The 17,134-nt window shown below is 35.3% G+C and overlaps 1 protein-coding gene across 1 annotated transcript; it reads right to left on the bottom strand.

Moving 5' to 3' along the window:
• Positions 1–6,105: 6,105 nt before the first annotated feature.
• Positions 6,106–7,953, bottom strand: LOC111422607 (uncharacterized). Its single transcript, XM_023055811.2, has 2 exons — positions 7,821–7,953; positions 6,106–6,919 (listed from the first exon to the last, which is right to left on the bottom strand). Exons 1-2 carry the CDS (start codon positions 7,951–7,953, stop codon positions 6,192–6,194), a joined length of 861 nt encoding a protein of 286 aa, XP_022911579.2. The 3' UTR covers positions 6,106–6,191.
• Between the last annotated feature and the right edge of the window lie 9,181 nt (positions 7,954–17,134).

The following is a 17,134-nucleotide window of genomic DNA, read 5'->3' as shown; positions in this document are numbered from 1 at the left end:
TAATTACAAAAAACAAATAAATTAAAATCAAATTTACCGTCAAGAGTTGTTGATTGAAGAACAAATCATCAGGTTGAAATATTTGACAGTAAAATTTGTACGGTTAAAACTAAAAACGTCAAAACAAATGGCTTAATATTAGCAAGTAAAACAGGTTAATACTCTGGAAAAGACAACTTACTTAGCGTCAAACTAAATAAAACTATCACTAAAACTATATTTTTAAAAAATACGCATTAGAAGGAGTTAAAATTAAAAATTAAAAGTTCTTTAGTTTAATCGTATGGAATTGACGACAGGGCAGCTGTATGATTGACAAGAAAGGACCGATTGTAGATGGAAATTTTCTGGTTTTGACGAGATTTTGACGAGAAGTTAAAGCCAAGAAACTGAATAGGCTAGTTAAAGATAAGATCAATTATTATAATCAAAAAACATCCCTTCACTCAAAGAAAGCTAATAATGTGAAATTTGGATCATTAAATAACCCAAATAACGATGTTCAAAATAATAAAATATTCTTTGTAAAAAGATTTAACATAGATAAACCCCAAGTTACTATAAGTTATAATGATCGGGATAAATATACTTTTGCCCCACGTTACACTAATTTGAGCGATACACCTTTGTTCACAGATGACATTGAGATTCTAGAACTAGGACATAAATTCTCGCTTCCCAAAATCATTAAACCAATAGATTTAGCAATAAAGATTGAGGCCCAACTACTGTACAATCATAACGTACATCAAATATTTAAAGATAACAGTAAATTAATTAAAGACATTGATAATAACTTTAAGGAACCATTTTACACAAAGAAATTTACCAACGATATTTACAAAAAATCAATACCCTCAAACACAAAATAAAAGAAAATAACTTGATAGTTACCCTTGGTGACAAGGGAGCTGGCATTGTCATTATTAGGGCCCGGAACTTTTGTAACGGTACGATACGATTTACCCCCTCCACTTGTTCTCCTAGAAAATGATCGGTTGTTATTGACGACCGACGATCGGTTTTTTATTGCGCATCAATGTCAACATTGTCAACTGTCAGTACGATTTCACTGTTGTCCAAATGTGCAGTATTCGACGCTTTTCATCCGCATAATTTCGTCAAATTTGCTATTTATCTTTCTTTAGTTACCTTTAATTGGAAGTTGGAGTTCTGTTTGAGTTCGTATTATTGTTTTTTTTAAGAATTGTTTTTAGTTTCCCTTTGTGGTAAAATTGTTGTTCGGATTTGAGAATTGTTCAACAAATTGCCGAAAACAATATACCTTTAACTCTTAAGGAAAAATATGGTTCAATAGCTCAGTATTTTATTTATGCTCCATTTACAAGTTGTGATGTTGAAAGATTATTTTCTAGGTACAAACTCATTTTAACGTCAACTAGAACGTCATTTACAGAAGAAAATTTAGGGATGGTTGTTTCAATATGCGTTAACAGCATTTTTTTTATATCCGTATCGGATTTGTGATTGATATTACAAATCGGATCATGTTTTTTTGAATTAAAGTTATAAAATATATATTTTTTTTATATTTTCAAATCGTACTGACAGTTGACACTGACGTGTAATAAACCGATTGTCGGTCGTCAACAACAACCGATGAGGTGAGTTGATTTGAAGCCACCGACTTGTTTTCTAGGAGAACAAGTGGTGGGGGTAAATCGTATCGTTCCGTTACAAAAGTTCCGTGCCCTAGTCATTATAGACAGAACAGAATATATAAACAAGACTGAAAATTTCTTTGCTCTTAACTTTATAACAGAAATCAAGAATAACCCCACCATCCCATATAATAATAAATTAAAAAAACTAGTTAAAGATAATATGCCTTTTTTGAGTAAATTTGGTATTGATCACCATAACTCCTTCGAAATGAACCCTCTTATACCCTCCATGAAATGTTTAATTAAATTACATAAGCAGGACAAAAGCATAAGACCTATAATCGGGAATAATAATACACCAACTAATAAAATTGCGAAAACTATCCAAAGATTTCTATATACAACTTTCAAAGGCACTTTCCCTTATTCTATCAGAAATTCCACCGAACTTGTAAATAAACTATCCACTTTGAATATCGACAATAACTGTAAATTGATCTCTTTTGACATCAAAAATTTGTATGCAAATATACCCATCACTCCAACCATCCAAATTATTAAAAAACACCTTATAGATAATATCATTGAATTAAATCTCGACCCCATGGAAATCGACAGTTTCTTAAAAATACTTGAATTTACCTGTAATCAAAATTTCTTTACATTTGATAATAGATTTTTTAAAATGTCCGATGGATTACCTATGGGCTCTCCAATATCTGGGATCCTTGCAGATATACAGGGTGATTCATAAGTAATGGGCCAAATTGTAAATGTACGTTCAGGAGGCCAAAATAATAATATTTTCATTAACAATAATGGGTCTTAGTCTGCTCCTTACTGAGATACAGGATGTTAAAGCGAAAAAAATAAAATAGATTTTTGTTAATAGATCAGCTACTTTTCTACATAATGACTCATAGTTGACTTATAGTTTTTGTAAGGGTAAACAATAATGTGTGAGAGGATTTGAGTTAACTCGTAGATGTCGCCACATGCGCCATATGAATTAGATGAAATCAGCTACAAATTTTTTATCGCTCATTATTTTACAACACACTTGTTTAATTTGGATAGCCCCATCATTTCTGTAGAAAAAAGCTATACTTCTTTGATCTTGAAAATATTAACGATTTTCGAGATATTTGAATTTTACTAATTCACTACACTACATTTCACGGTGGTCGACGTAGCATTAATCTGTTAAGACACAAGCATGGCATGGAATGTTGACATTTACCTAACCGTAATTGATAATTGATAACAATATTAAACTGAAACCATAAAAAAATTACGTAATAAAACAATTTATTGTACGCCAGTTAATAAAACGAAATACAACATTAGAACAGACTTGAACTAAGACCACTTACGACAACTGTTATCAAAACCTACATGTTAATGTTGTGCGAAGTTAAATTAAATTTAAGCTTAATTATGAGCTACTGCAAAAGGTTTTCAACATGACCACCACCAGCATTTATACACGCATTTAACCGTTTGGTTAAGGATTGTCTGACTTTAAAAAATGTAGCAGGATTATTTCGTATTGAATTGGCTGCATCTTGAATTCTATTCCATAACTCGTCTCGTGTATTTATAGTAGGTTCAGCATAGACCATTGATTTCATGTAACCCCACACATAAAAATCAAGTGGATTAAAATCGGGACTGCGAGGTGGCCACTGAAATTCACTACCACGTCCAATCCAACGGTGAGGGAATGTTTCATTCAGATGTTCGCGCACAGCACGTGAAAAATGTGGAGGAGCACCGTCTTGCATGAACCACATATTTCTTCTTAGTTGTAATGGAAGATCTCCCAAGAGGTCGACTAAGTCATTATTTAAAAAAATTAAATATGACTCTCCATTTAAATTAGGAGGTAATTCAACTGGGCCCAGTAATGTATTGCCTATTACACCGCACCACACATTTATTTTAAACTCGTGCTGGAAATGTCTATCTTTTTTTAAACGAGGGTTTTCGGTTTCCCAGGCATGACTATTTCGCCAATTAAAAACTCCGCGTCTGGTAAAGGTTGCTTCATCCGTGAAAAGAATGTTATTTAGGAATGTTGGATTATTATTCAATTTTCCTTTTAGCCACTGACAAAATTGAACTCTGATTCGATAATCTGTTGGAAGTAAATTTTGCACAGGTATAAAATGATAGGGATATAAATTTTCCTTGTGTAAAATTCTAGTCACGGATGGTTGGCTTATTCCAGTTGCTGCAGACAATCGACGAGTGCTTATTTCAGAATTTTGCGCAATTCTTACCAAAATTTCATCTTCTTGCTGCGGAGTGATAATCTTAGGACGTCCTGTATGATATTTTGGACGAAATGAACCTGTTTCACCCAATCGATTATAAATATTTTGAAATATCTTCCGGTTTGGCTGCCTTCTGTAAGGGTACATTTCACGATATTTTCTGGATGCTGCTTGCCCAGAAAAACGTTCTTGTGCGTAAACGCATAACATGTCTCTCATTTCTTCGTTTGAAAAGTGATTATGTCTCGGCATTTTGATTTATGTTAGGACAAGAATGAATCAGTTTACTTAACAATAAAATGTTTTAAACTATTCATTAAACGTAAAAGCTCATTGACGTTTCATAATTCATATGGCGCATGTGGCGACATCTACGAGTTAACTCAAATCCTCTCACACATTATTGTTTACCCTTACAAAAACTATAAGTCAACTATGAGTCATTATGTAGAAAAGTAGCTGATCTATTAACAAAAATCTATTTTATTTTTTTCGCTTTAACATCCTGTATCTCAGTAAGGAGCAGACTAAGACCCATTATTGTTAATGAAAATATTATTATTTTGGCCTCCTGAACGTACATTTACAATTTGGCCCATTACTTATGAATCACCCTGTATATGTCAACAAATTTGAACAGATACTTTTCTCTAACAAATATAAGCTTTTCACAAAAGATGTCATTTTTTATAGTCGATATGTTGATGATATACTAATTGTTTATAAAGGTAATTCCGCCAATCTGATAGCATTACAGAATATCTTTAATAATATTACCAACTTAGAGTTCACTATCGAAATGGAAAAAGACAACATGATTAACTTTCTAGACTTAAACATTACCAAGAATCTTTGTAATCAAAAACTTGAATTTAATATCTTCAGGAAAGACACATTTACGGACAATGTCATTGCCAACAATTCATATAATCCTAGACAGCATAAACATGCCAGTTTTCGATTCATGTTTAACAGAATTTATAACATCCCTTTGAACCAAAATAACTTAGAGGTAGAAATCAAGAAGATAATTACTATTGGTATGAATAATGGCTACTCTATAAACATTTTACAAAATATCTATAATAAGGTCCATAATTCTAGAATTAACAACTTGATTTTTCCTAATATAAAAAACATCTCAAAATTCTTAATACTCCCATTTCACCCTATTTTAGAAAATAAACTGAACCACAATTTACAAAAATTTAATTTATCCCCTGCTTTTGTATCTCATAACAAAATTAGCAATTTTTTAATTAATAATAAAGCCAAACATAGAAAAGAGGAATTAAGTGGTGTTGATAAGATCGAATGTCCGGAATGCAATAAAATATATATCGGCCAAACGGGAAGAAATATATACACTCGGTTCAAAGAACATTTGTCCAGTTCAAGATCAGCCGTTCATAAACACATACAAGAACAAAAACACATACAATTTCAAAATGTCAAACTGATTATAAATCTAAAGAAGTCAAATGAATTGAACCTTTATGAGGAATATAATATAGGTCTACACAAAAAAGAGAATATACTTATGAACGACATTGCTGACTTCGATACTAACAGATGTTTCCACGATTTTCTTTAGATCCACTTTATATACTATATATGCATTTTGTTATGCATACCATTTCCATTTGAATTTCTTGTTACTGCCTGTCCTGTTTTCTCTTCCTACAAACGCGCATGCGATTATAAATCTTGTCAAAACCAGAAAATTTCCATCTACAATCGGTCCTTTCTTGTCAATCATACACTTGCTCTGTCGTCAATTCCATACGATTAAACTAAAGAATTTTTAATTTTAACTCCTTCTAATGCGTATTTTTTAAAAATATAGTTTTAGTGATAGTTTTATTTAGTTTGACGCTAAGTAAGTTGTCTTTTCCAGAGTATTAACCTGTTTTACTTGCTAATATTAAGCCATTTGTTTTGACGTTTTTAGTTTTAACCGTACAAATTTTACTGTCAAATATTTCAACCTGATGATTTGTTCTTCAATCAACAACTCTTGACGGTAAATTTGATTTTAATTTATTTGTTTTTTGTAATTAGCTGATATGATAATGAAACTTATTTTTACTTTGTCTCTAGTCGTGCCAGATGAAGATCGCATAGTTCGATCGAAACACGTGTAGCACCGAAAATAAAAATTTTAAATATATTTTTTCATCGTCTATGAGATTTCTTAATTTTTAAATAATTTTACGATGAACCTGGAAATAACATTAACTAAATTACATTCTATTACCACACCTACAAATTTAGTGAACATCTTCATTGTTTAGGGGATGAACAAGTACAGGATCAAAATCTTTAAAAATGCATTAAGTCCCTGCTGATTAGATGGTGTAGGGGTTGGAGATGTGTTTTGTAGGACCGTGTACGTTGGACCTAGTGAGGATGAACTTTCACTTCGCCATTCATCATCACCCGATGACTGGAAGGATTGCCTCGGTGAATATTGCGAAGTGGCCCCATCATTTATCAAAGCGTGCATTATATTGGCTCGCACTGCCAGCTGACGAGCAGGGGGCATTTGTTTCAGGAAAGGATGCAGACTCATCAAAAACTGCATTTCGCTATGCCCCACATTCTCTTTGAAAAGTTTTAGCTTTTCTTCCTCGATTTGGAGGAGTTTCTCGTCGAAATTAGATGGGTGCTTCGGCCCTTTGGCTACCTTCTTTGACGGTGACTTGAAAACACGTCGAGAGATTGGGGGCATTTGGGTTTGTGGTGATGGTGACCTAACTTGTGATGGTTGATGGTGATTGGATTCACTATCATCTTCTGTGGGACAATCACGCACAAGGTCGGACTCTGATTCATCAGGAACGCTACATTTCAAGTCTCTTGAAGTTATTGTATCTTTGAGAAAAAACAGTATTTTATAAAAAGGCCATTTAGGGATGTACTCTTCTCCTGAGTCACCAGACCTATGCGTGGTAGTTTTTTTGTATTCCCTTCTGAATATATCTCTTAGACCTCTCCATTTCTTCTTCAGTTCTTCAACTAAAAAAAAAATTGTTTCAGATATTTGGCCACAGGATCATCTTTCAAAGCAAGGCAATTTGGGGAAAACTGAAAACAAATGAAGAGACCATCAGCATTACAGAAGGATTTTGGAGGCGATGGAAGTTCCCAAATTGTATAGGTTCCATCGCATCGATGGGAAACATATTCGTATTAAAGCACCTTCACACTCAGGCAGCTTACACTATAATTATAAGCAATTTTTTTCTATTGTTCTGCAAGCTGTTGTTGGTCCAGACTATAGATTTATAGCAATAGAAGACGGTGGAATATTTTCGAATTCAAATTTGTCAAGAAAGTTACAAAATGGTTCACTCAATGTTGCGTCTGAGCGGCAATTGCCTGGTACTGAACTGTTTTTACCTCATGTAATGATAGGAGACGAGGCCTACCCTTTAAAAACATTCCTAATGCGCCCCTACCCTCGGAAGAAAGCAGGAAATGAAGAAGATATTTACAATGGGCGTTTATCATTGGCTAGACAGGTCGTTGAATGTGCATTTGGCATAATGGCCAGCAAGTGGAGACTGTTAACTAAAGCCATCGAAGTTGAGCCCGAACGAGCTGATTCCATCATTAAATGCATATGTTTGCTTCATAAATAACATTGTTAGTGATAGAGAGGGAATACCTTTGAATTTCGTGCCCACACCCAACTGCTCTCAACAGAACCTAGCCACTAATAGAGCAAGTAGGTACTTTGGTTGAAAATCGTGCTGCTAGAAGAGCATATGATATTCGAGAATAATTCAAGATTATTTTTGTTAACAATCCTTTGTAAATTAATTGTTTGTATAATCAGTATAATCATAAGTAGGTTCCTTCATGTATCTTGACGTAAATTTATTATTAAAAATTAATACAAAATTTATATACGCACCTTTCATCTTTGATTCTTCGGCAACTTCGTTCCAACTACGTCGTTGATCATCTCTACTATGGTAATTGTCATCTTTCTGGTTCCACAAACATTCTCTTTCTTGAATTAGAAGAATTAATTTTTCCGTGACCATTTTACTAAGAAAAAACCTTCACTACATGAACAAAATACTGAACAAGTCGTATCACGATCGCACAAATATCCGAGCTTTCTGGGATCGAGTCGCAGGTCTGACGTAAACGTACGTATTTCCACGACCGACTCGGATCCAGTGTGAGAGCGCTCATTATATTCACATAGTCCGGAAAATTCGTACGTAGTCGGTTCCAGTGTGAGACCAGCCTAATTGTCAGTGACTATGTATGTATGTTTTCTTGCACAGTTTCTTAGACCAGCAAGTTCAATATTGTCACGTCTCCACTCTCCCTGAATCAAGTTTCCATTATCATCTTCTCCATCAAACGTTGATGGTGGAGAGTAGATATTCCTGCTCGTTCGATTTCTGAGAAAATTATGTAAATAAACACAAGACGATACAGCTTGTGTTGCTTTTTCTGGTGCGAGTAGCATGGGTTTTCTCAGAACTCTAACAACAGCGGATAAAATTCCGAACGCATTTTCAATTACTCTTCGCGCACGAAAATGTCGATAATTATACGCTCTTTCAACAGATCCCTTGAAATGTTTACCAGGTAATGGTTTCATTGCATTCTCAGAAAGCGCAAAAGCATCATCTGCAACTATCACAAATGGTACATCTACTTCTCTCGTTGGAAGGCACCTGGCACGTGGCAAATGAAGTTTATTTTTTTGGAGAGCACTATAGAAATCAGTACTACTAAAAACTCCGCCATCAGCAATATGTGCACACCAACGTCACAGTACAAAAAAATATAGTTTGAATCATAGAAAGCCATTAAAACTATACTAAAATTATGTTTATAATTGAAATAAAGACTTCCTGTGTTGTTTGGTGCCTGAATATGTATGTGTTTGCCATCCAGGGCGCCAATGCAATTAGGATAGTTCCATCTCGATTCAAAATTGGCTGCTACGTTGCGCCACTCTTCTTCGTTTCGGGGAATCTAAAACAGTCTTTAAATTAATTCAATCAATAATTTGTAATTAATTCAGGAAATGGATGACGATTTGGATTCCGAAACACAAGGAACTCCGATACAACCAGCAAAAGAAATATTGCACGAATCACAGGCATTGCAGTCGCGTGACAAAAACCCCCGCAAACGTGCAGCACCAACAAATATATCAGTATTAGTGGATCAAGTGCAAGATGCATATAAAGTCATGAAAACCGTCAGTAACAATAATATTAAAAAGAACATTTTCTCAAGTTATGGAGAGCTTACGTAGCCTACTCCTTGCGTACTTTGCGTATACTGTATATATATCCATATTTAAGGACTTTGCATAGCTTGAATTTTTGTATGCATCCTCAGTGTCAAAGTGTCAATCCACAGATATGGCCCCAACAGGTAATTTCTAGTTGCATTATTTCCACCTTTAAGACATAGGTATATTTTTGTTTGTAAATAGTTATTAATTGATTCTTCAAGGTTTGAATAATTGTAATTCCATACAATATTTAAATTTGGAATGGGAATTGCTATTTTATGAAATACTTGTTGTTCTTGACATTTCAAGCACGAATTTCATTCTTCAATACATCCATAAGCCCCTATTAGTTGTGTGAATAAGAATGTTAAGTTCGTGTTGCAGTCAATAATATTACTTTGTATTTTATGACTAGATTTTAATATATGTATAGCCACAGTTCAAATATAAGCTATTTTCCACATCATTCCTACAATACTGTTGCAAAAATTATGAATAGCATAATCACTGTAGAGCTTGTGCTTCGTTTTTGTGTTTTAATGAATTTTAAAAAATTGTTATAATTGCAGTAAGCATTACTAAGAATTTCGGAGATAGCATCAAAGTATTGTTAAATGCGGTCATTATACCATTAATGGAAATAAATCGTAATTTATTTCCATTTTTTAATATACCTTCTCCTTTTTTCTTCATTTTCTTTGGTTTTTGCATGTGTATCGGCAATTCAGGACATTTTTTGACATATGTAGGGTCGATGTACCATTTATAGCCAGTTTAAGGATTGTTTTGAATTCCATGCCTTGTATTTTGCAAAGAATTAAATTATCATTAGGTGCTATGATTCTTAATGATAGATAATATAGTTTTTTTGCGATCATTGGTGGAAAAGTATTAAGAAAATAAAACGTAAATTCAACAAAAAACATAAAAAGGAAAAACTTTTCCTATTATAGCCACTTGATCACCATTTATAGCCTGGTGTATGCACTATGTTTAGCCATCATACTTAATCTAAACTGAAATTATTGATAAATTGGGAATTTAATTGATTGAAAACTACTATATAAAGATGTAATGATTTGAAAAAGAAGTGCAACGATTAATAATTCCAATATATGTATATTCAGATAGATGTATATAATATATGTATATCCAGACTCTTTCTGTGTGACTAAAAACTTCACTGTCTTCAATTGAACCTCTTGAACTTCGGCAAACCAAGCTGATGAACCAAGAATAATGAGCCGAATGTTTTTGGCTTATTCGATGATAACGTTTCAAAAAGGATTCGAACCATTTCCTTCCTGGTTTATTGTTTGTGAAAGCAGTGTCTAGACGGTTCTTCTCCAATATTTGCTGAACAGAATACATTAGTCCTTACTTGTTCACTGGAAATCCATGGCTCGCGTTTGTCAATATCCAGTGTTCAAGTTGATCTTCAAGAATAATGAGCCGAATGTTTTTGGCTTATTCGATGATAACGTTTCAAAAAGGATTCGAACCATTTCCTTCCTGGTTTATTGTTTGTGAAAGCAGTGTCTAGACGGTTCTTCTCCAATATTTGCTGAACAGAATACATTAGTCCTTACTTGTTCACTGGAAATCCATGGCTCGCGTTTGTCAATATCCAGTGTTCAAGTTGATCTTCAAGAATAATGAGCCGAATGTTTTTGGCTTATTCGATGATAACGTTTCAAAAAGGATTCGAACCATTTCCTTCCTGGTTTATTGTTTGTGAAAGCAGTGTCTAGACGGTTCTTCTCCAATATTTGCTGAACAGAATACATTAGTCCTTACTTGTTCACTGGAAATCCATGGCTCGCGTTTGTCAATATCCAGTGTTCAAGTTGATCTTCAAGAATAATGAGCCGAATGTTTTTGGCTTATTCGATGATAACGTTTTAAAAAGGATTCGAACCGTTTCCTTCCTGGTTTATTGTTTGTGAAAGCAGTGTCTGACGGTTCTTCTCCAATATTTGCTGAACAGAATACATTAGTCCTTCCTTGTTCACTGGAAATCCATGGCTCGCGTTTGTCAATATCCAGTGTTCAAGTTGATCTTCAAGAATAATGAGCCGAATGTTTTTGGCTTATTCGATGATAACATTTCAAAAAGGATTCGAACCATTTCCTTCCTGGTTTATTGTTTGTGAAAGCAGTGACTAGACGGTTCTTCTCCAATATTTGCTGAACAGAATACATTAGTCCTTACTTGTTCACTGGAAATCCATGGCTCGCGTTTGTCAATATCCAGTGTTCAAGTTGATCTTCAAGAATAATGAGCCGAATGTTTTTGGCTTATTCGATGATAACGTTTCAAAAAGGATTCGAACCATTTCCTTCCTGGTTTATTGTTTGTGAAAGCAGTGTCTGACGGTTCTTCTCCAATATTTGCTGAACAGAATACATTAGTCCTTCCTTGTTCACTGGAAATCCATGGCTCGCGTTTGTCAATATCCAGTGTTCAAGTTGATCTTCAAGAATAATGAGCCGAATGTTTTTGGCTTATTCGATGATAATATTTCAAAAAGGATTCGAACCATTTCCTTCCTGGTTTATTGTTTGTGAAAGCAGTGTCTAGACGGTACTTCTCCAATATTTGCTGAACAGAATACATTAGTCCTTACTTGTTCACTGGAAATCCATGGCTCGCGTTTGTCAATATCCAGTGTTCAAGTTGATCTTCAAGAATAATGAGCCGAATGTTTTTGGCTTATTCGATGATAACGGTTCAAAAAGGATTCGAACCATTTCCTTCCTGGTTTATTGTTTGTGAAAGCAGTGACTAGACGGTTCTTCTCCAATATTTGCTGAACAGAATACATTAGTCCTTACTTGTTCACTGGAAATCCATGGCTCGCGTTTGTCAATATCCAGTGTTCAACTTGATCTTCAAGAATAATGAGCCGAATGTTTTTGGCTTATTCGATGATAACGTTTCAAAAAGGATTCGAACCATTTCCTGCCTGGTTTATTGTTTGTGAAAGCAGTGACTAGACGGTTCTTCTCCAATATTTGCTGAACAGAATACATTAGTCCTTACTTGTTCACTGGAAATCCATGGCTCGCGTTTGTCAATATCCAGTGTTCAAGTTGATCTTCAAGAATAATGAGCCGAATGTTTTTGGCTTATTCGATGATAACGTTTCAAAAAGGATTCGAACCATTTCCTTCCTGGTTTATTGTTTGTGAAAGCAGTGACTAGACGGTTCTTCTCCAATATTTGCTGAACACAATACATTAGTCCTTACTTGTTCACTGGAAATCCATGGCTCGCGTTTGTCAATATCCAGTGTTCAAGTTGATCTTCAAGAATAATGAGCCGAATGTTTTTGGCTTATTCGATGATAACGTTTCAAAAAGGATTCGAACCATTTCCTTCCTGGTTTATTGTTTGTGAAAGCAGTGACTAGACGGTTCTTCTCCAATATTTGCTGAACAGAATACATTAGTCCTTACTTGTTCACTGGAAATCCATGGCTCGCGTTTGTCAATATCCAGTGTTCAAGTTGATCTTCAAGAATAATGAGCCGAATGTTTTTGGCTTATTCGATGATAACGGTTCAAAAAGGATTCGAACCATTTCCTTCCTGGTTTATTGTTTGTGAAAGCAGTGAGTAGACGGTTCTTCTCCAATATTTGCTGAACAGAATACATTAGTCCTTACTTGTTCACTGGAAATCCATGGCTCGCGTTTGTCAATATCCAGTGTTCAACTTGATCTTCAAGAATAATGAGCCGAATGTTTTTGGCTTATTCGATGATAACGTTTCAAAAAGGATTCGAACCATTTCCTTCCTGGTTTATTGTTTGTGAAAGCAGTGTCTAGACGGTTCTTCTCCAATATTTGCTGAACAGAATACATTAGTCCTTACTTGTTCACTGGAAATCCATGGCTCGCGTTTGTCAATATTCAGTGTTCAAGTTGATCTTCAAGAATAATGAGCCGAATGTTTTTGGCTTATTCGATGATAACGTTTTAAAAAGGATTCGAACCGTTTCCTTCCTGGTTTATTGTTTGTGAAAGCAGTGTCTGACGATTCTTCTCCAATATTTGCTGAACAGAATACATTAGTCCTTCCTTGTTCACTGGAAATCCATGGCTCGCGTTTGTCAATATCCAGTGTTCAAGTTGATCTTCAAGAATAATGAGCCGAATGTTTTTGGCTTATTCGATGATAACATTTCAAAAAGGATTCGAACCATTTCCTTCCTGGTTTATTGTTTGTGAAAGCAGTGTCTAGACGGTTCTTCTCCAATATTTGCTGAACAGAATACATTAGTCCTTCCTTGTTCACTGGAAATCCATGGCTCGCGTTTGTCAATATCCAGTGTTCAAGTTGATCTTCAAGAATAATGAGCCGAATGTTTTTGGCTTATTCGATGATAACGTTTCAAAAAGGATTCGAACCATTTCCTTCCTGGTTTATTGTTTGTGAAAGCAGTGACTAGACGGTTCTTTTCCAATATTTGCTGAACAGAATACATTAGTCCTTACTTGTTCACTGGAAATCCATGGCTCGCGTTTGTCAATATCCAGTGTTCAAGTTGATCTTCAAGAATAATGAGCCGAATGTTTTTGGCTTATTCGATGATAACGTTTCAAAAAGGATTCGAACCATTTCCTTCCTGGTTTATTGTTTGTGAAAGCAGTGTCTGACGGTTCTTCTCCAATATTTGCTGAACAGAATACATTAGTCCTTCCTTGTTCACTGGAAATCCATGGCTCGCGTTTGTCAATATCCAGTGTTCAAGTTGATCTTCAAGAATAATGAGCCGAATGTTTTTGGCTTATTCGATGATAATATTTCAAAAAGGATTCGAACCATTTCCTTCCTGGTTTATTGTTTGTGAAAGCAGTGTCTAGACGGTACTTCTCCAATATTTGCTGAACAGAATACATTAGTCCTTACTTGTTCACTGGAAATCCATGGCTCGCGTTTGTCAATATCCAGTGTTCAAGTTGATCTTCAAGAATAATGAGCCGAATGTTTTTGGCTTATTCGATGATAACGGTTCAAAAAGGATTCGAACCATTTCCTTCCTGGTTTATTGTTTGTGAAAGCAGTGACTAGACGGTTCTTCTCCAATATTTGCTGAACAGAATACATTAGTCCTTACTTGTTCACTGGAAATCCATGGCTCGCGTTTGTCAATATCCAGTGTTCAACTTGATCTTCAAGAATAATGAGCCGAATGTTTTTGGCTTATTCGATGATAACGTTTCAAAAAGGATTCGAACCATTTCCTGCCTGGTTTATTGTTTGTGAAAGCAGTGACTAGACGGTTCTTCTCCAATATTTGCTGAACAGAATACATTAGTCCTTACTTGTTCACTGGAAATCCATGGCTCGCGTTTGTCAATATCCAGTGTTCAAGTTGATCTTCAAGAATAATGAGCCGAATGTTTTTGGCTTATTCGATGATAACGTTTCAAAAAGGATTCGAACCATTTCCTTCCTGGTTTATTGTTTGTGAAAGCAGTGACTAGACGGTTCTTCTCCAATATTTGCTGAACACAATACATTAGTCCTTACTTGTTCACTGGAAATCCATGGCTCGCGTTTGTCAATATCCAGTGTTCAAGTTGATCTTCAAGAATAATGAGCCGAATGTTTTTGGCTTATTCGATGATAACGTTTCAAAAAGGATTCGAACCATTTCCTTCCTGGTTTATTGTTTGTGAAAGCAGTGACTAGACGGTTCTTCTCCAATATTTGCTGAACAGAATACATTAGTCCTTACTTGTTCACTGGAAATCCATGGCTCGCGTTTGTCAATATCCAGTGTTCAAGTTGATCTTCAAGAATAATGAGCCGAATGTTTTTGGCTTATTCGATGATAACGGTTCAAAAAGGATTCGAACCATTTCCTTCCTGGTTTATTGTTTGTGAAAGCAGTGAGTAGACGGTTCTTCTCCAATATTTGCTGAACAGAATACATTAGTCCTTACTTGTTCACTGGAAATCCATGGCTCGCGTTTGTCAATATCCAGTGTTCAACTTGATCTTCAAGAATAATGAGCCGAATGTTTTTGGCTTATTCGATGATAACGTTTCAAAAAGGATTCGAACCATTTCCTTCCTGGTTTATTGTTTGTGAAAGCAGTGTCTAGACGGTTCTTCTCCAATATTTGCTGAACAGAATACATTAGTCCTTACTTGTTCACTGGAAATCCATGGCTCGCGTTTGTCAATATTCAGTGTTCAAGTTGATCTTCAAGAATAATGAGCCGAATGTTTTTGGCTTATTCGATGATAACGTTTTAAAAAGGATTCGAACCGTTTCCTTCCTGGTTTATTGTTTGTGAAAGCAGTGTCTGACGATTCTTCTCCAATATTTGCTGAACAGAATACATTAGTCCTTCCTTGTTCACTGGAAATCCATGGCTCGCGTTTGTCAATATCCAGTGTTCAAGTTGATCTTCAAGAATAATGAGCCGAATGTTTTTGGCTTATTCGATGATAACATTTCAAAAAGGATTCGAACCATTTCCTTCCTGGTTTATTGTTTGTGAAAGCAGTGTCTAGACGGTTCTTCTCCAATATTTGCTGAACAGAATACATTAGTCCTTACTTGTTCACTGGAAATCCATGGCTCGCGTTTGTCAATATCCAGTGTTCAAGTTGATCTTCAAGAATAATGAGCCGAATGTTTTTGGCTTATTCGATGATAACGTTTCAAAAAGGATTCGAACCATTTCCTTCCTGGTTTATTGTTTGTGAAAGCAGTGACTAGACGGTTCTTCTCCAATATTTGCTGAACAGAATACATTAGTCCTTACTTGTTCACTGGAAATCCATGGCTCGCGTTTGTCAATATCCAGTGTTCAAGTTGATCTTCAAGAATAATGAGCCGAATGTTTTTGGCTTATTCGATGATAACGTTTCAAAAAGGATTCGAACCATTTCCTTCCTGGTTTATTGTTTGTGAAAGCAGTGTCTGACGGTTCTTCTCCAATATTTGCTGAACAGAATACATTAGTCCTTCCTTGTTCACTGGAAATCCATGGCTCGCGTTTGTCAATATCCAGTGTTCAAGTTGATCTTCAAGAATAATGAGCCGAATGTTTTTGGCTTATTCGATGATAATATTTCAAAAAGGATTCGAACCATTTCCTTTCTGGTTTATTGTTTGTGAAAGCAGTGTCTAGACGGTACTTCTCCAATATTTGCTGAACAGAATACATTAGTCCTTACTTGTTCACTGGAAATCCATGGCTCGCGTTTGTCAATATCCAGTGTTCAAGTTGATCTTCAAGAATAATGAGCCGAATGTTTTTGGCTTATTCGATGATAACGGTTCAAAAAGGATTCGAACCATTTCCTTCCTGGTTTATTGTTTGTGAAAGCAGTGACTAGACGGTTCTTCTCCAATATTTGCTGAACAGAATACATTAGTCCTTACTTGTTCACTGGAAATCCATGGCTCGCGTTTGTCAATATCCAGTGTTCAAGTTGATCTTCAAGAATAATGAGCCGAATGTTTTTGGCTTATTCGATGATAACGGTTCAAAAAGGATTCGAACCATTTCCTTCCTGGTTTATTGTTTGTGAAAGCAGTGACTAGACGGTTCTTCTCCAATATTTGCTGAACAGAATACATTAGTCCTTACTTGTTCACTGGAAATCCATGGCTCGCGTTTGTCAATATCCAGTGTTCAAGTTGATCTTCAAGAATAATGAGCCGAATGTTTTTGGCTTATTCGATGATAACGGTTCAAAAAGGATTCGAACCATTTCCTTCCTGGTTTATTGTTTGTGAAAGCAGTGACTAGACGGTTCTTCTCCAATATTTGCTGAACAGAATACATTAGTCCTTACTTGTTCACTGGAAATCCATGGCTCGCGTTTGTCAATATCCAGTGTTCAAGTTGATCTTCAAGAATAATGAGCCGAATGTTTTTGGCTTATTCGATGATAACGGTTCAAAAAGGATTCGAACCATTTCCTTCCTGGTTT

The sequence above is a fragment of the Onthophagus taurus genome, chromosome 3, assembly GCF_036711975.1.
Source record: "Onthophagus taurus isolate NC chromosome 3, IU_Otau_3.0, whole genome shotgun sequence".
Classification (NCBI taxonomy): domain Eukaryota; kingdom Metazoa; phylum Arthropoda; class Insecta; order Coleoptera; family Scarabaeidae; genus Onthophagus; species Onthophagus taurus.
Note: the sequence above shows the minus strand (reverse complement) of the source record. Positions and strands in the feature narration are given on the sequence as shown.